This window comes from Gobio gobio (assembly GCF_949357685.1).
Source record: "Gobio gobio genome assembly, chromosome: 19".
In the NCBI taxonomy this organism is placed as follows: domain Eukaryota; kingdom Metazoa; phylum Chordata; class Actinopteri; order Cypriniformes; family Gobionidae; genus Gobio; species Gobio gobio.
Genome location: NC_137112.1, coordinates 41,201,192 through 41,220,759, shown reverse-complemented (window position 1 = coordinate 41,220,759; position 19,568 = coordinate 41,201,192). Strand labels below are relative to the sequence as shown.

At 40.1% G+C, this 19,568-nt stretch overlaps 2 protein-coding genes across 3 annotated transcripts in view; both read left to right on the top strand.

Moving 5' to 3' along the window:
• Positions 1–19,568, top strand: part of mapkapk3 (MAPK activated protein kinase 3) — a 206,374-nt gene that overhangs the window by 108,784 nt on the left and 78,022 nt on the right. The gene's annotated exons all lie outside the window — the stretch shown is intronic.
• Positions 237–19,568, top strand: part of xxylt1 (xyloside xylosyltransferase 1) — a 47,107-nt gene continuing 27,775 nt past the window's right edge. The window contains exons 1-3 of one of the 2 annotated variants that reach the window (XM_079844874.1): positions 237–438; positions 4,058–4,627; positions 13,062–13,209. In XM_079844874.1, the coding sequence (XP_079701000.1) occupies positions 4,142–4,627; positions 13,062–13,209 (634 nt within the window). In that variant the 5' untranslated portion in view covers positions 237–438; positions 4,058–4,141. The remainder of the gene's footprint in view (positions 439–4,057; positions 4,628–13,061; positions 13,210–19,568) is intronic. The other variant, XM_079844875.1, reaches the window with a different exon arrangement.

Here is a 19,568-nt window from a genome sequence, read left to right as displayed (position 1 = left end):
TTTTTTAAAGTACAAAATATTGTAAACCTCAAAAACGTAATCCATATACGTAACGACATGGTACATAGAGATAAAAGCTTCTGAAAACCAATTTTTTAAAACACTTTTCAATTCTCTGTTTGTCGTACTTTCTATTCTCTGTTAGAAATTAGGCTATATCTTTGTTATTTTATCTATGGTGCACTTTAAAATAAAGAAACAGGAAGATGCTTGATCTCTCTACCATGTGATTGCGAGTCTTTTATTATGAACTATTCAACTTCCGGTGATGTTTGACGCGCAAGTGTTTAGATGTCTCGTGTCTGCACATTTCTTCTGTCTTTGCAAATTCATGTTTCCCTTCTATCTTTAGTGACCGACTGCTCCACAGGTCGCTTTCAGCTGCAGGGAAGGACTTCTGGTGTTAACGCGCGTTGCTGAATGCGTCATGTGACGGTGGTAAGTACAATCATGTGCAGTAACTGTTGCTTACAGGCCATCCTGCATTAAGGTCCACGGATTATTCATGTGTGGATTTGCATATTTAAAAGAACGTCTGCTTCTGATGTGCATTAGAGCTGACCCTGACACCTTTGAAGGTTTCTTGGTTTGGATTTGTCATTTGACCTGAATGACTTAAAGGGACAGTTCACCCAGAGCCATAGAGAGATCTCTCTATATGGCTCTGAGTTCACCCAAAAAAGAGAATTCTTGTCATAATTTACTTCCTATAATGTCGTTCCAAATCTGTATGCCTTTTTGTTTTCATTGTAGCAAAAACCGTGAAATATTGTCGCATATGAATGTGTGTTAGCCAGTTTTTCCATTTGATGGAAGTGAATGAAGAGTGATGGAGTTAAAAATCCCTCACAAAAAAACCCCATACAAATTGTCCATAGGACTTGTTCGCTATTTTCCAAGTTTCTAAAGGCTTAATAATAATAATAATAGTTTCTAAAGGCCTAATAATAATAATAATAATAATAATAATAATAATAATATATCTCTCTATCATTATATCTCTGTCATTCCAAACCTATGTGAAAAACAAAATTATGACAATATATATATATATATAATTTTTTGGATAACCATCCATTTAACAGAGTAGTTAAAAGATTTGTCATAATTTACTAATTTCTTTCTACACTTGAAAACAGTGAATGTTTGAATAACAACCTTCTCGCCTTATTCAATACAGTGAATGTGGGGCGGTCAATCTCCAAAATGACAAAAAACATAAAAGTTTTATAAAAATGATTATAAGTCTTCTGAAGTCATTTGGCAGATTTGTGCGATGAACAGGCCTTAAAGGGATAGTTCACCCAAAAAATAAAAATTCTGTCATCAGTTACTCACCCTCATGTTGTTCTAAACCCGTAAGGCTTATTAAGATATTAAATTGATGAAATCCGAGAGCTCTCTGATCCCTCCATAGACAGCAATGTAATTAACACTTTCAAGGCCCAGAAAGGTAGTAAAGACATTGTTAAACTCGTCCATGTGACTCCAGTGGTTCAACCTTACTTTTATGAAGCGACGAGAATAATTGTGCTCAAAAAACGTTACAATAATAGCGACTTTATTCAACAATTTCTTCTCATCTATGCTATTCTCCAATGCCGTTTACATTGTAAATACAGTGCAGAGCTTCCTAGTTCTACGTCAGAACGCCAGCTCACCATTGGCCGATGCTGTTCACTTGAGCACCACGAAGCATGCGTGTGATGCTGACGCAGGAGTTAGCCAATGGTGACCCAGCCTTCTGACATAGAACTAGGAAGCTATTTGTTTTTTGCGCACAAAAAGTATTCTCGTTGCTTCATAAAATTAAGGTTGAACCACTGTAGTCACATGGACTATTTTAACTGCTTTTAATGCCTTTCTGGGCCTTGAAAGTGTTAATTAAATTGCTGTCTATGGAGGGGTCAGAGAGCTCTCGGATTTCATCAAAAATATCTTAAAGGGGTGTTAAACCACGATTTCACTATTCTAACTTTAGCTAGCGTGTAATGTTGCTGCTTGAGGATAAACAACATCTGCAAAGTTACAACGTTCAAAGTTTAAAGCAAAGGGAGATATTTGCTTTTAAAGAAATCCATTTCTAAGAACTACAGCAAACGGCCAGTAGGCGACTACACACATTCCTCCAGGGTTGGTGACATCACCAGCCTCAATATTTACATAAACCCCTCCTCCAAGAATATTAAATAGGGGGGGCGGGGGCGCCATTTTGTATCGCGCCGCTGTTGTGGTATAGTTAGGCTGGAGTGTTGTTGCCGCGATGCCGAGGAAACGCTGTTATTTTCATCCGGATTGCAGGTCTGGGGTACTTGCTTTGTTCAGCCTTCATAGGGACAGGGGTGCGTTGCAGAGCGTTAAACATACAGCATGTTATATGCACGTGTGTATGAGACAGAAGGGAACAGGCACGTGCGGGGCTCCCGCAGCACATCTCACGGAGGGAAACTTTCACAATGTTCGCGAGTTCAACACCGGATTTGCACAACGTCAGCTGCGTGAGACAAACGCGGCCAGTGTGTGAATGCACGACGTGCGCGGGGCTCCCTCCCGCAGCACATTTCACGGAGGAAAACTTTCACAATGTTCGCGAGTTCAATACAGGATATGCACAACGGCTTGACCTGAAAGCTGGATTTACAAACAGAAGCTGTTTACGGGCCACAACCTGTAAGTCTGATTTATTTTTCATCGATGTGTTTTCCTGTAATAGGTTGTAGCAAGGAAGTAAACAGATGACAACACTGTTCTGCAAACCAGTCTGTTAAATGCTCATTCATACTTAACGTTATCCGACGAACACCTATCGTTACAAACACCTAACGTTAAAATCTCAACAGCGAACTTGGCATTAGTGTAAATGATTCTTTGATTAGAGCTTTTATGTATTATTTATCTACAGGCATGCTAAACATGGTTCTGTGTGTGATTTGGCTACTATAGTAAAGCCAGTGTTTAGTGTTTTGGGTTAGTTCTTGCGACAGATATTTGGCTATAATCGTTCTAAAAATACAAAAGTTAAAGTGCCATTCAGTAGCGATCACTATTGATCCGCAGTCTTTACTCATTAGGACTGAACAGGTTCTGCTCGATCATCTTCACTAAAATGTTCTGGGTCTGATTCGGGCTCAGATTGGTATGGTTTTATTGACGGCATCGTTTCTAATACTGACCAAAGCACAGTCTACCGGCTACCGGTAAGGTAAGGGGCGTAGCGTTTCCGACAAACGTGCACTGCGGTTAGCGAATCACAACACACTGGGCCAGCTAACCAATCTGAGCCCATTGCGTATTTTTGAGGGACTGGCTTCATACAACCCGGAAAGCATCAGACCGTTTTATAAGGAGGGACAGAGCAGTGTAGAATAAATGTCAAATATATGAAAAATAATGATTTTTTTTTTAAAACGAAGCATGAACACATGTTACAGTGCACCCCACAAACACAATCAAGCCTTCAAAACAATGTGTTTTACCACCCCTTTAATATGTGTTCTGAAGATGAACGAAGGTCTTACAGGTTTGGAACAACATGAGGGTAAGTAAAAGATGACATTTTTGGGTGAACTAACTATTCTGTAGCTCTCAAAACAAAGATCGTACCCTTAGTCAAGTCACCTTTTATTTAGCGCGTTATACAATACAGATCGTTTCAAAGCAGCTTTACATTGATAACAGGAAAATTATGCATTTTGGCTGTTGTTTAGCTGAAGTCAGTTTAGTGTTGATTCAGTTCCGTTGTAAAGATTATCAACTACTAAATTAATTTCATCTATAAAGCAGTTCTGCAAAAATGTCTTCGCCCAGCTCATTTCAGTTCTCATACTGTAAAACAGCGTCAGTACAGTCAGATCAATAATATTGTTGAATATTAAAGTGTACAAAACTGAGCAAGCCAAAGGCGACAGTGGCAAGGAACCCAAACTCTCATCAGGTGACAGAATGGAGAAAAAAACCTTGGGAGAACATTAGATCTCATTAGGTATAATATCAAGTGTCAATTGACATTTTCAGCTCAGCAAATGTCATTGATAAAATCCTTTTTCTTGCATTCAAGGCATGATCGGAGAGTAGAAACTGTCAACAAGTCGGGAAAGAAAGGGCATCCTGACCTATTTTGTGTCCATGTAGAAGTGGATCCATGGGTGTCCTGCGGGTGCTGTCGGTCGCCATGGGAAGGATCAGCACTTTTAGGTCCTATCAGATCATGCTGCTCCTTGCTGCAGCTTTGGCAGTGGTGGCGTTCTACTACTTTGGCTCCGAAAAGCAAAACTTCTCCAGCACCACAAAACGGATCAAGGAAACCCAAGCGAGCCACAACACCAACCGTGATGATGCTGATCTTTCCATAGACATCCGGTCAGGACATCCAGAAAGCAGAACAGGAATTGGAGATGACATGGAGGGAAAGCTGTCACGCTTTCACGCTCTCATGATGTTCACCAAGGTTGACAAGAGCTTGAACCTTCAGCAGAAGTTTCAGGTGGTCATGCGCTCCATGGCCAAACATGGACGGTTCTTAGAGGATGAGATGCTGGTTCTCCACTATGTCTCTGATGCGGGCAGTCAGGAGCTGGGGGAGAAGATGCTTCCTGAACTTCTGCTGGATGCAACCTTCCAGTACGAGGTATGTCGCTGGACCTCCATGTTTTGCAATGTGTGCTGATGCAGCACTGACTCTTCTATCAGTTAATGTCATGTTTTGATGTCTTTAAAATATTTGCAATCTGAATACATTCTAATAATAATACAGATAATATTACTACTACTACTACTACTACTACTAATAATAATAATAATAATAATTATTATTATTTGGAATTGTAGTTCTTGTATCAGAAGATGATTATAATATTATATTACAGTTTTATAATCATATTATATAAAACATACTCTATATATTACATATAATAAACAAATACAAAAACTCTTTCCCTGCCATTGACAGAAATTTCAGACTTTTCGTGTTTCGCTGTTATACGGTAGATTGTATTGGATCTCCTGATCAAAACACAGGGAAAAAAAGAAGCAGAAACATGTTCTTTATCATATTATGTAATCATATGCATAATAAAATAATGCAATCACCAACGTTAAACAACATATGAATCAAAACTGCCTAATGTTACTGAATGAAATGTCAACCCAGGACGAGCTATGGACTTGGTCGGCGTTACTGGGAACGCCCACAAAAACGTCATATTCTGCATATGTCGTGGGGGAAAGCAAGCTATTAGAATGAATGCACGTAGTAGACCTTGATAGACGCTTTATCTTTACTCTAAAACTTCAGATAACTTACTAGAGGTACAGAACGCCACATGGCAACTTTTCGGGACTGCACCAAGCAAAAATAAATCGTAATCATTACAAAGAGTAAAGATAAAGAGTCTAACAAGGTCTACGTGCATTCGTTCTACTGGCTTGTTTTCCCCCACGGCATATGGCGAATATGACGTTTTTGTGGGCGTTCAGAGTAATGCCGTCCAAGTCTATAGGACTGTGAAGTTTTGGGAGTGTTGATGGACTCAATCTACTCCATCTCTGTTTTGCTCATCGTTCTGATTTGATCTGGAAGTAGTCTTTGACGACAAGCTGATTTTCTCATCGTTTTGTTCAAAATGTTGCTTTTTTTAAATAAAATTTACCCACATTCAAGGGTTGATTAAAAAAAGGAATGCATTAAGCTAGAAAAAAATGTTTTTTTTTTGTTTTAATGCAGATGGTCTATTCTTTCAGATATTCATACAACAGAATATTCCGGGGTCATGAAGCTTTTGTGAAAATGACCAAAAATGTCGGTGGTGGGGAACTATTTTCAAAAACGCTGGCAGGGAAAATGATGGGTTAATGGACATGGTTTTTTTATTAGAGGGATAGTTCAGCCTAAAATGAATTAAGTCAGAAATGACTCACCCTGTTGTTGTTCTTGATGTCCTTCTTTCTTGTATGGACCACAAAATGAGGATTTAAAAAAAAAATGTCCAGCATCAATCAATCTTTTTAAAAAAAAAGAGGCAAAAGTATCATAGAATGATCCCATGCGATAAGTGCTGTGTATTCCAAGTGTTCTGGAGGTATACAATAGGGTTTAGTGAAAAACAAACCAAAATAGAATGTATTTTTAACACCATTTTGACCTTGTCCATTGGTCTTCTGAGCACAGCTGCACGACTTTTGTGCGACTCTGTTAGCGCTGCAGTTCACTCACACAAGCTGTGAGAAATCAAGATGAACAAAAAACGTAACATGAAGTACAACGCCTAGAACCCACCCCCCCCTCCCCCCCAAAAGTATCTGTTTCTTCACTGAGTCCAATATCACGGGACACTGTTTGTCTGACAGTCAGAATGACAGCTCAACATTGCTCAAAAAAGTTCCCCCACCGTTTAGGTTCCTTACATTACAGACATGCAGACATTGCTCTGTTCACATCTGCAGTCCTCATGCCTCCTGCAGCAGGACTATGGGATGTTCACACAGGTGCATCTGGGCATCTTTCTCCTTGTGTTTTTTCAGAGTCAGTAGAGAGGTCTCTTGAGTGTCCTTAGTTATTGGACCTGTTTCTTTAACTGTCTACCGCCTGTAAGCTGTTAGTGTATTATGGACTGTTCCACAGGTGCATGTGCAATAATTGTTTTAAGGTTATGTAAAGCTTTTTTTTTTTTTTTTAATTTCTTTAAATACAGTATCCTGAAAAATTGATGTTTTTTTTTCTGAAGGCATTTTCTGGTGTCTGTTAGCACAGCAGGTGGCAGTGCAGGAAAGCTGAACTCCGACAGCTGGACTAGAGGTCACACCGCAGACGTTTCCTTTACATCAGCTCACAGAATAACAACACGCTGCTCTCATACTCCAGTACTCCCTCAGGAACGCTCCAATTGCCTGTTCTCAAACACTTTCACACTGTATAACAGATTTTTCAGTTCTTCAAAACAACTAGGCTCATTCTGTGAACACACTTCTTTCTTATTAAATTATTCAAGCTTGAATCAATAAAAATCGAGCAAGACTTCGCCAATCTTTTTCACTGAACTATGACTGCGATTATTTTAGTGTTTAAATCGTTCAGGTAACTTTAATAACTGAAGTATAAAGTAAGGCTTTCATTGGCTGTGTGCTGGTCACATGGGGGCAGTGTTACTCTATTACAGTGGGTTTTTGTGATTCCTCTTTGAGCTTTAGGATCTTTGGTCTGATCCTGTTGTTGAGGATTTGTCTGTAGAACTTGGCCTAGTTCAGGCAGGTTCTCACTGGACTTTTAAGGTTAGGATATTTTCTAGATCTCATTTGATTGGTCATGCGACGGCAGTGCAACTTATCTGCTGTGGATCATGTATCAAGCAGAAGGCAATGTTTCCTGCCTAGCAACAGTTGCCGGGCATTAGTGGAGGCTGATCCTCTGTCCTGGAGTGGCGGATGGACAGTGGCTCAGTTTAGCAGGGATGCTGTGAGACTGAGGTGCAGATTACCTTCCTTTAATCCAGACTCATTCAACACACACACACTCAATAAGATAATGAGTATTTGGCTTAATGCAACATCCGATAATCATCGTCACCCATCCCAACATGTGCTGCAACATTTTGATTAAAACACACACGCACAAAACAAGAGCTTTAACTTTTTTCAATTTAGGATGAACTTTTAGTAGCAGTGGTACTAATAATCATTTTTGATGATGATGATTTGTTTTCATTTGTATTAGTAAAAGTACATGTTGTAGAAGACATGTAGATGTACACTCTCCAGCCACGTTCCCTCGCAGGACACATTTCAAGGCAGGAAGGCATCAAGGCATGTCCGAATCTAATGTTAGCTTCACTTCCTGTCTCCTGAGAGACCTTCATCAGATCGATTTTTGAAGGCAGCATATTTGTATCCTTCGCTGCCTTTGATATCCAACAATTCTGTAGCCTAGAAATCTAGACGCACCCTAGCGGCAGCAAATCTAATTTGCCGCGAGTGTAGTCTAGCTACTCTCGGTAGACCTGCGAGCTGGAAAAACCAAACTCTGGTCTGGCCAATCACATCGTGTATAGTGTCGGTTGGCGGGCTTAACAGAATGACGGGAGAGTTGCGTCAGCTCTGCGTGCTACTCGTAAACAAAGAAGCTGGCGAACATCGGTCTTTCGAATCGGCTTTGGCCGCGACTCTGGAAGACTTGGAGTTAAGCTTTTCTTTGAGAAAAGAACAAAGAACGGCACTGCGATCATTTTTAAGAAAGGAAGATGTGTTTGGAGTTTTGCCAACCGGATACGGTAAAAGTTTAATCTAACGTTAGGTCTGCTTCACCTTCTTTTTTTGCTCTGGTTGGTTGTGGTGCTCATGGCGCTATCCAATTGCGTGCAGAGGGAATTTGAAAGACAACTGTTTATCCCGCCCTTCGGATTGAGCCCTGCCAATGGTGAGTTTCCAGACAGTTTCAATTTCTGTGACAGTTGAGCTGGAAAAAAAGATGGCGTCCGAAAGTTGTGTTTGCTGGTCAGTTTGTGTGTAAACGTAAACATTTTTTTACCAACATTTTCTACTTCTGATGTCATTTCTAGCGAGAAATTACTAATGCTGAAGTTCAAACTGTGCATCAGTATGGGAAAGAAAGGTGATTTTTGAATTTGACATGTTTGTTGGTGCCAGACAGGCTGGTCTGAGTATTTCGGAAACTGCTGATCTACTGGGATTTTCTCTAGGGTTCACAGAAAATGGTCAGAAAAAAGAGAAAATATCTAGGTGGCAGTTTTTCGGGCGAAAATGCCTTGTTGATGCCAGAGGAGAATGACCAGACTGGTTCGAGCTGATAGAAAGGCAACAGTTACTCAAATAACCTCTTGTTACAACTGAGGTCTACAGAAGAGCATCTCTGAACGCACCAGACGTCGAAACTTGAAGCAGATTGGCTATAGGTGCTGAAGAACACACTTGGTGCCACTCCTCTCAGCTTAGAACAGGAAACTGAGGCTACAATTCACACAGGCTCAACAAAAGTGTGCCAACTGATCTTCGTTCAAATGCCACAGCCTAGCTGAGTATTGTTGCTGCCCATGTCCATCCCTTTATGACCACAGTGTACCCATCTTCTGATGGTTGCTTCCAGCAGGATAACACACCGTGTCACAAAGCTCAAATAATCTCAAAATGGTTTCTTAAACATGACCGTGAGTTTACTAAACTCAAATGGCCTCCGGATCTCAATCCAATAGAGCACCTTTGGGATGTAGTGGAACGGGAGATTCGTGTCATGGATGTGCAGCCGACAAATCTGCAGCAACTGTGATGTTAAATGTCAATATGGACCAAAATCTCTGAGGAAAGTTTCCAGCACTTTGTTGAATCTATACCACGAAGATTTAAGGGTATTCTGAAGTCAAAAGTGGGCCAACCTGGTACTAGCAAGGTGTACCTAATAAATTGGCTAGTGAGTGTTTTAGTTATTTTCGTACTTTGTTTAACTAAATGAAAACGAGAAATGTTGCTTTGGCTTTCTTAGAGTGTCATGTTGGCATGTGGTTTTTGGCTGTAGTGTCATGTTGGCATGTGGTTTTTGGCTGTAGACTGAACCTGTTTCGAAACTGTGCAGAGCAGACACTGACAGAGTGGAAAGTTCCACTATCACTGAGGGCTCACAGACTCCCACACAGTCTCATGATGAGATGAATCCAGTATGAACTCATCAGACATGTGTTCTCTGGGAAGAGAGGACGGCACCATCATCAGCTGGTGTTTGAGGGAGAAAAGTCATTATGGTGTATTGAGCTCTTTGAGGAACTGAGTGAAGTGTGTAACGCCTGGTATACCAGGGCCGTTTTTAGGTTTTAGGTGGTCGCCTATGGCGCCATCAGCTGAAGGGGCGCCAATGAACGCACATCAGGGGTGTGTGTAAAGGGTGTCACGGCCACCCTGAAATATGATTGCCGCCTCCACTGGTTCCCCTAACACTATTGGGAAAGAGGACTGTCAATCAGGCGATTCCTATATTGGATCAGAGTACTGTCAATTACGGTCTGAATGTTGCATGTAAAGTTTGCATTTGGAGCGCTCAACACCATTAGATCAAAGCGACGCTTTTTTTAACCACACAATAAAGCTAAATTCAAAGGCCAATTAAAAAAACAGGTACAATAAAAAGTGCACAAAGTATTTGTGGCAGTCGAGAAATCACGCTGTGAAATGGGCAGATATTGTAATATTGCTTGGTGTGTATTGTAGAGGCAAGATATAGGTTAACCACACTCACTTTAGCATTTCATGATATCATTATATTTTGACTCATTGAAGCTTTCTTCTCTTACTTGCACCTCCAAAAGGTGTGTGTTTTTGCGCCAATGCATTGTTAAAGGATCAGTGTGTAATTGTCCCATATAAAACTTTAACGGCCAATTTAAAAATAGTATAATAAAATGTGCTAATTCACAATATTTATTACATCCTTTATTAAACCGTTTTGTCGAATTTAATGCATCTTTACGGGTGGTGTTGAAAGCTGAATCGATTCATTCAGTTCTAATAGTGTTAGTTGGTACGAAAGAAATGTACACCTGCTCCCTACCACGTGTAAATGTTGCGTAAAACATTTGAACGTTCTATGTTCTAATTTTGATGCACTATGTACCATAATAATATTTCAAGAGTTGATTTGCCCCTTTTTATAATTTTTTTTACTGTTCAACATTGGGTAATAGACAGCGCTCGTCACTGTCACTTTTTACAAAATCATCCAATCAAAGTTGAGGAAGGGTGGGACAAACTACACCGACCAATCATCCTACTGGTACACCGACTGAACAACAATAATGGAGAAGTTAATACTGCTTTTTACGGCATTTTTTATTCAGTAATATTCTTCAAAATGAGATACTAGTAACACATTACTGCCATGGATATTCTGTATCATAGCAACCAAAGTATCTCAGCTGGAAAAACGTTTCCCTTGCACAGCACTTTCAGGCGCCACCAGCTGGCCGTTTTCAGAAGAGCACCGGGCGTAAAAATGCTTTGATGGACACACGATAATTGAATATTTATTGCTAGGCATATGGCCAATTAGTCTCTTTAGTATTTATGCAATATACTGGAGCCAAACCTGAGAAAGAAGTCCAGAAGATTCCAAAGCGTTCCTGGCCACGTCAGTTGCAGTTGAAACTCATGGGCGGGGATTATGCTAATTATGAATGAGCGTGCACGTGCATCACATTTACGAATGTTTTGAATTCATTAATATACACATGTTTAACTACTGAATCCGTGGTATACGAAGCGTTTGTGAATCTGGAGGAGAGTTTTCGTAAAGGTCCATTATACGCGCAAATTACTCAGAATTTGCTCATATATTTACGAAAGTTGGCCCTTTGTCAGTTAATCAGAGTCATAGATCACTTGTTGACGTTTTCACCCCGGATTTAGGCACGTTGTGACCTTCCAGGTCTGGAGCAGGTGCCAGCATGTCCAGAACAACATCCTGTGTCACTCTCCCAAGGATGCCCATTGTACACCTTCAATACGGATCTGTAACAAACAGAATACCGCGCACATACACAGATACACAGTCTCTCCAAGGTTGTTTAATTAGGATAAAGGTAAATTTAAGTGGCGGTGGATTTCAGAATCCGCACCCTTCAGTAGTATCATGGTATTCTCTAAAGTATACTGGAGTACCAATCGTTTAGTACAATATATCAAATTACCATGGTAATACCATTTTACACCATCAAACATGATGCTTTTTAGTTTAGGCAGGGCGATCATATTCCTGTGTTGTTGAGTTCTCATGATTCCCTCACAGAACATTCAGATTGTCAGTAATACTTTAGCAAGCATCCAGTCTCATGTAATAAAGTACTGTCTCCCTTTATTATAGACCTTTCACACCTCCAGAGCTATTTGGAAAAGCAGAAGCACATAAATGACCGGCAGGCTCTGCTCCAAGTCCCCATGAGCATTAACACAGTCTGAAGCCTTTGATTTAATAATACCACAGTCATTATTGCACCGCACTTCATGTGCAAGTAATAGAGATTACACTCAGCTCTGTATGCACAAACTCATGTGAATTCCTGGAAGAGACGAGCTGGTCCCTGCGGTTACTCCATCTATGAAATGAAACTAGTGCTTTCTGGTGTAGTTTCTGTTCCTAACTATTAGTTCTTTTCAAGTGAAATGAGGAATTCAAACGAGTGTTCTGTTCTCTTTCAAGTTCTTATGATGAGCAAAATGTTTCTCAGTCAATTTCCCAATGAAGTGAAATATTGATAATTGTCCTCTCTTTGGATGGAAAATTCAAATTCTCTACTTTGGAATCTCTGTCCTATGTAGTCGAGCATGCAGGACACCATTGGGCTGTTGGAATGCATCTATTTTGGGTGAAATGAGAAAAACATGTGAATGAACATGATCGCGTCAACTTTCAATTGTACATTTCCTTACTCCAAAGATATGGGGTGAAGAAAGTCTTGGTTGTGTGAAAGTTTCAAAGAAAATCTCCCTCTACATACTGTACTTTTGCACATATTTCCCCGCAAACGAGACAACTTTAAAATGCTTGCTTTGTTACAATATCAACTGTGTTCCTTGAATAATCTGAGCTTGTGCTGAATTAGTGCTTTTGTTTCACCAGACTGAAGGTGGAATGCTAATCCTATGGCAGAAACATATATTATACCCCTGGAATCAAAACCTTAATGGGAAATCTGTGATGACTGAACGCAGATGCCCCCTCCAGCTCAGTCCTCTTTGTGCAACCTAGCGAGGGATACACATTATCTGATTGCATGAGTCAGGTCGACGCCAAAGCCTTGCATAGCAGAGCAGGATTAGTGGGCTGATTGCACTGCAGACAAACACAGGTATTGTGTGTTTTCAATGGAAGGAGCAGTAAAAGACGACTGTCAAGGTTCAGTGAGCCAAACTGGTGAACACCTGAGAATGAAATCTCAGTGCCAAAAGAGGGCAGAAATAGAGCTCCCTCCTGTCCACCCATGTGTACATTTACAGAAAAGTAGTGTCAGTGTCACTAGGGTCACAAAAAGTCCTCGTGTATCACATATATTGTCTGTTGTCTATTCCAGGTGGTGTTTCACAATGTAGCTGCTCTTACAGAGAAATTATTCCCCATCGTGGAAGCCATGCAGAAACACTTCAGTGCAGGTTCCGGCGCGTACTACAGCGACGCCATCTTCTTCCTGTCGGTGGCCATGCATCGCATCATGCCTGCAGGTGAGATGTGTGACTCGGAATTGCCATTGTTTATAGGCACAGGAAAAGCAATTGCAAGTTGCTTTTGATTAGCTTGTAATTTTGATGTCCTCAACCACAAGCGCTTAACCGCCCCACACCATTAAACCAATGCCTTTGTACACACTCTTTAGCTCTTTCTCTAGCTTGCTTCCTAATCTAGTTGTAATAAACCGGGCATTTTAGTTGGTAACTTCTGCGCTCTGTGCGCCTCAGCATGAGCTGACCCCGCTTTGTGATTTTTCCGTGGCTTACCACTTCGCGGCTGAGTTGCTGTTGTTCCCACTTGCTTCCACTTTGTTATAATACCACTAACATTTGACCGTGGAATATTCAATTGTGAGGAAATCACGGTACCACGCTTGAATTCACTGAGCTCCTGAAAGCGACCCATTCTTTCACAAATATTTGTAGAAGCGCCTGCATGCCTAGGTGCTTGATTTTATACACCTGTGGCCATGGAAGTGATTGGAACACCTGAATTCAATGATTTGGAGGGGTGTCCCAATACTTTTGGCAATATAGTGTGTAATGGAGCATTACACGGTTGATGCTAATTCAGTTTTCTTTCACGTATCACCTTCAACCAACGAATAATCCAAGCTAATAACAATTTTTTTAACCAAATCATTATGATAATTATCTTCATTATTTATCTGAACGAAAATAAAAAATAAATGAGGAAGAAAAGGGTGTGGTCCGCTAATGGAGACCAAAAATGAACATGCGTGAAGGGAAGGAAGTGGAGACACGTCGCGGAAGTGAGAGAATAATTAGTTGTCGTTGGAGTTTAACCACTCTCGATTGAATTGCAAAACCTTGTGGGTACACCAGGAAGATCGTGCTGAAATCTTTGGATGTCCTCTGCACAGGGAAGAATTGTGGCAATCGAAACGGAATAGGCCTACCTAGGTTTCAACGACACACGCCGAACGGGTTTGAAGGATTTTGATTTTCTACCCTTTTGGGTTACTTGACTGCTGGCATAATTATTCTTGAACAAACTTCCCCTTGACTCTCAAGAATAGGAGAGCTCAAATCAAACTATTTCCACGCTTTTAAAGCTTCCTTCGATCCGATCTCTCCTTCATTTTCACTGAAGTTAGACCCTTGCCCCGATACAAACCAAACTCTTACGAATATATCACTTTAACTTGAATATTTTTGGTTGGAGAAGTTTGTTTTGTTGAGTCTTTTTTGTTCATTATTTATTTATTTCTTGTCGTATGGAAACTGTGATCTAGAATATCATGACACATACAAGTTTTTGTATTGCAAATTCTCTAAAAGAGTTTGTGCTATATACACTCACCTAAAGGATTATTAGGAACACCTGTTCAATTCCTCATTAATGCAATTATATAATCAACCAATCACATGGCAGTTGCTTCAATGCATTTAGGGGTGTGGTCCTGGACAAGACAATCTCCTGGACTCCAAACTGAATGTCTGAATGGGAAAGAAAGGTGATTTAAGCAATTTTGAGCGTGGCATGGTTGTTGGTGCCAGATGGGCCGGTCTGAGTATTTCACAATCTGCTCAGTTACTGGGATTTTCACACACAACCATTTCTAGGGTTTACAAAGAATGGTGTGAAAAGGGAAAAACATCCAGTATGCGGCAGTCCTGTGGGTGAAAATGCCTTGCTGATGCTAGAGGTCAGAGGAGAATGGGCCGACTGTTACAAGCTGATAGAAGAGCAACTTTGACTGAAATAACCACTCGTTACAACCGAGGTATGTAGCAAAGCATTTGTGAAGCCACAACACGCTCAACCTTGAGACGGATGGGCTACAACAGCAAAAGACCCCACCGGGTACCACTCATCTCCACTACAAATAGGAAAAAGAGGCTACCATTTGCACAAGCTCACCAAAATTGGACAGTTGAAGACTGGAAAAATGTTGCCTGGTCTGATGAGTCTCGATTTCTGTTGAGACATTCAGATGGTAGAGTCAGAATTTGGTGTAAACAGAATGAGAACATGGATCCATCATGCCTTGTTACCACTGTGCAGGCTGGTGGTGGTGGTGTAATGGTGTGGGGGGTGTTTTCTTGGCACACTTTAGGCCCCTTAGTACCAATTGGGCATCGTTTAAATGCCACGGCCTACCTGAGCATTGTTTCTGACCATATCCATCCCTTTATGACCACCATGTACCCATCCTCTGATGGCTACTTCCAGCAGGATAATGCACCATATCACAAAGCTCGAATCATTTCAAATTGGTTTCTTGAACATAACAATGAGTTCACTGTACTAAAATGGCCCCCACAGTCACCAGATCTCAACCCAATAGAGCATCTTTGGGATGTGGTGGAACGGGAGCTTCGTGCCCTGGATGTGCATCCCACAAATCTCCATCAACTGCAAGTTGCTATCCTATCAATATGGGCCAACATTTCTAAAGAATGCTTTCAGCACCTTGTTGAATCAATGCCACGTAGAATTAAGGCAGTTCTGAAGGCGAAAGGGGGTCAAACACAGTATTAGTATGGTGCTCCTAATAATCCTTTAGGTGAGTGTATGTTTGAACTGAAATAATAATAATAATAATACTTAATTTCTGAACTTTTTGAGAGTGATTTAATGTGTTGAAATGCTGGGTGGGGTCAGTTTTTTTTTTTTTACATTAATTTAAACTGTCTGGCGCCCGAACTGAAACTTTGAAATACCTCGGTGACCACGCTACAAGTGTAAATCACGTTTGATGGCTTCCAGTACTGTCAGTCAAAGTAGTCATTATTTCTGCTTAGTGACACTAATGTCACATTAAACTATATCGTTTCAAATGTATGTTTACAAGTTTTTCATAACCATATTGTGACCCAACTTTTCCATTTTAAAAGCGGCAGCTGCAGAACATTCGGTGTTCATGTAAACTTCCCCCATCACACTTCCTGTTGCACATTCTAACCGTGTTATCTAAAGGTCAGTACATTCGGCCATCCTGAAAGCTCCCCTCAATCAGTCAGGCTGTGAATGGATTTGAACACGAGGCCAACTCACTCACAGGTGTTGAAAAGGCACATGGCACAGCGCTTGGCAGAGAGGACTAGAGGGGGGCGGGACGATCGATCGTCCTCTGTGACACCACTGCGTCTCGCACGCAGAGTGGTCTGCCACTCGCTCTCTCTCGACATTGAATTAAATGGTCATGCAGGCATGGTATGCTGCTACACTAAATGTGGATTCCTCTGTCAGCCTAACAAATCAATGATACCATGACAGGGAAAAGACCTATGAGTGTTTGATAAAGCTTTTAGGCTCGTGGCTGTGACACAGATTACTGACATTACTTTTCTTTCTTGGAACCTTAAAACAGTATGTCATATTAGACAAGACCAATAATATATTGGAATAACATTAGCAGTCATTAGGACTTTTTTGGAATACTTGAGTTAGTTCAATTCAGGTCTTTAAATGTGTTTTGTAGTGTCTGAGTTTAATATGGTCACAGGGTCGGCGCCAGATCGCATAAAGTGAGGGGGCAACGTCTGGCTGGAGGGAGGGGGGTTGTCGGTTTTGTCTGTTTCTAAATATTGATTGATCTAAATAGTGTAGCCTACTAAGGTGAAGCAATATTCAGAAACAGGTGCAACGAATAAAATGGGGAAAAAACAAGCACGAAACTTGTAAATAAAATAATTTTATATACAATTTAAAGTTGTTCCAAACCTGTATGAATTTCTTTTTTCTGCTGAACACAAAGAAGATATTTTGAACAATGTCGGTAACCAAACATTTGACGGACCCCATTGACATCCATAGTATTTTTTTCCTTCTTTGGAAGTCAATGGGATCCATCAACTGTTTGGTTAAGCATGTTCTTCAAAATATCATCTTTTGTGTTCAGCAGAAGCGAGAAATGTATTTATATGTAACGTAATTACATGTATACCTAAACAGCAACACAACACACATCTCAAACATGATGATCAACAAATTTTAATTCAATAAAAAAGATGAATTCTGAACCATATGACGATTAAATAACAGTGACATTAAAGGGTTAGTTCACCCAAAAATGAAAATTAGCCCATGATTTACTCACCCTCAAGTCAACCTAGGTGTATATGACATTCTTCTTTCAGATGAATACAATCAGAGTTATATTACTAAAGTCCAGGCTAATCCAAGCATTATAATAGCAATAATAGTTGCTCTGTTTTTGAAGTCCATAAAAAATGCATCTGTCCGTCAATTAACGTGCTCCGCGGCTCCGGGGGGTTAATTAAGGACTTCTGAAGCGAATCGATGCGTTTGTGTAAGAAAAATATCCATATTTAAAACTTTATCATTTAAAGTTTCGGCTGATCAAAAGACTAACGCAACCAGGTACGATCGGTATGACGTCACGTACGCATCTTGAGATTCACTTTCAATACTTTTCCACGGAAGGCGATCGGCTGGAACTTTACTTAATAAAGTTTTAAATATGGATTTTTTTTTACACAAACGCATCGATTCGCTTCAGAAGGCCTTAATTAACACCCCAGAGCCGCGTGGAACACGTTATTCGATGGACAGGTGCATTTTTTTTATGGACTTCAAAAACAGAGCAACTATTACTGCAATTATAATGCTAGGATTAGCCAGAACTTTTTTAATATAACTCTGATTATATTCGTCTGAAAGAAGAATGTCATATACACCTAGGATGACTTGAGGGTGAGTAAATCATGGGCTAATTTTCATTTTTGGGTGAACTATCCCTTTAACAGCTGCAGCAGCGATAATTTTTTTTAATAATAGTTTCCACATAATATTTTTCAAGCTGCAGTGCATGCTGGGAACTGGCACAACATTGTTCAATGTACAGTTGTTTGTTCAGATAACAATTTGGAAAGTTGGGACATTTGGACAAGCTTTGGACAAATACTTGTGAATCTAAATAAGGATGACAACAACATGTTTAGAGTATTCTTTTTATCTATTTTTTTAATTAAAGTTTTTCTTTTTAAGTTCACTCAAGATAAACTGACTCATCCTACTAAATAATCTTTGTTTGTTACTTTTTTTAATGTTGGTTAGAAGAAAATTGTGCAAGTTTTATACGCCATATTGAGTCGAGTTCTCACTATTGAATTAATTTATTTTTGTGAACTGTATAAGAAATGTGCGTTTCAGAAATTTTAGACACTTATGTGCATTGATCCAATTTTAATTTGTTCTTCAGACATTTTGCTGTAGACCAAAACATTTTGCAGTTTGCAATTTTTTTATTTCTCTGGTAATACTTCACACTTTACAAAAAAATTGGTTTGAATTTTCAAAAAATTATCTTCTGCTCACAAAAGATGCATTTATTTGAACAAAAATACAGTAAGAACAGTAATATTGGGAAATATTAAATGTAATTGTATTCCTTTGATTTGCAAAACTGAAATTTCAGCATCATTACTCCAGTCTTCAGTGTCACATGATCCTTCAGAAATCATTCTAATCTGCTGATTTTCTGATCAATAAACATTTGTTATTATCAGTGTTGAAATTGGGTGAATGATCCCTTTAACGGTGGTTTTTAATTCACGTTTGACCCACTGACTGACTGCTCAAACCCACCTCGAGGAATTCTGTCCTGATTTCTCTGTATGTACGGAGTAGGTCTGTCTGCTTGCAAAACCCGTCTCTCCCGCCAGGCTTATTCCGGTCATCGAGTCTACCGACAGGGCGGTCAATACCGGCCTGCTGAGAGGCTGAATAAGTGAGCCATGAGGAAGAGACTTACACCATATGTATCACAGTTTAGACCATGATCTCTGGAAGACCACTGGCCCGCTAAGGAAATGATCATTTCTTTCGGTCTAAAAGAGCAAGGTTAGGTGCTCAGTAATGATGCTTTGTTTGTTCTTCTGAAACATTAGTGGGGGAAAAAGAAGCACATGCACTGTTTTTTTTCTAGTTTTATGTTCTATCATATTGCTGTGAGGGATTTGGCTGTTCATTAAAGGAACATTGCGCCTGGAGGTGGGCTAGTATATTAACTGCTTCGTTTAAACGACAACAGGAGCTGTGAAAATAATTGGCCCTTGTTTCAAATGGCTATAAATCTGCTTTTATTGTGAAGAAGTGCCATGTGTTCGGCAGCTCGTGAGGGAACAGAGAGCCCTTGTTTTAAGATCTTCAGCTTTTTCACTGCCTCAAGAGTGTTTTGTCAACAAAGTCTGCTTCTTTGAGGGTTTTTTTTAGCAGTTGTTTTTATTGTGTCTGCTGGTAAATGGATAAGCTAGAACATGTAAGGATTTTTTTTTTTAAATATTTCTACCTAATCATGTTGTTGCATTGATCTATTGGAGGTTTTAACACAGGTTGCTATAGCTGTGCACTAACCAGACAC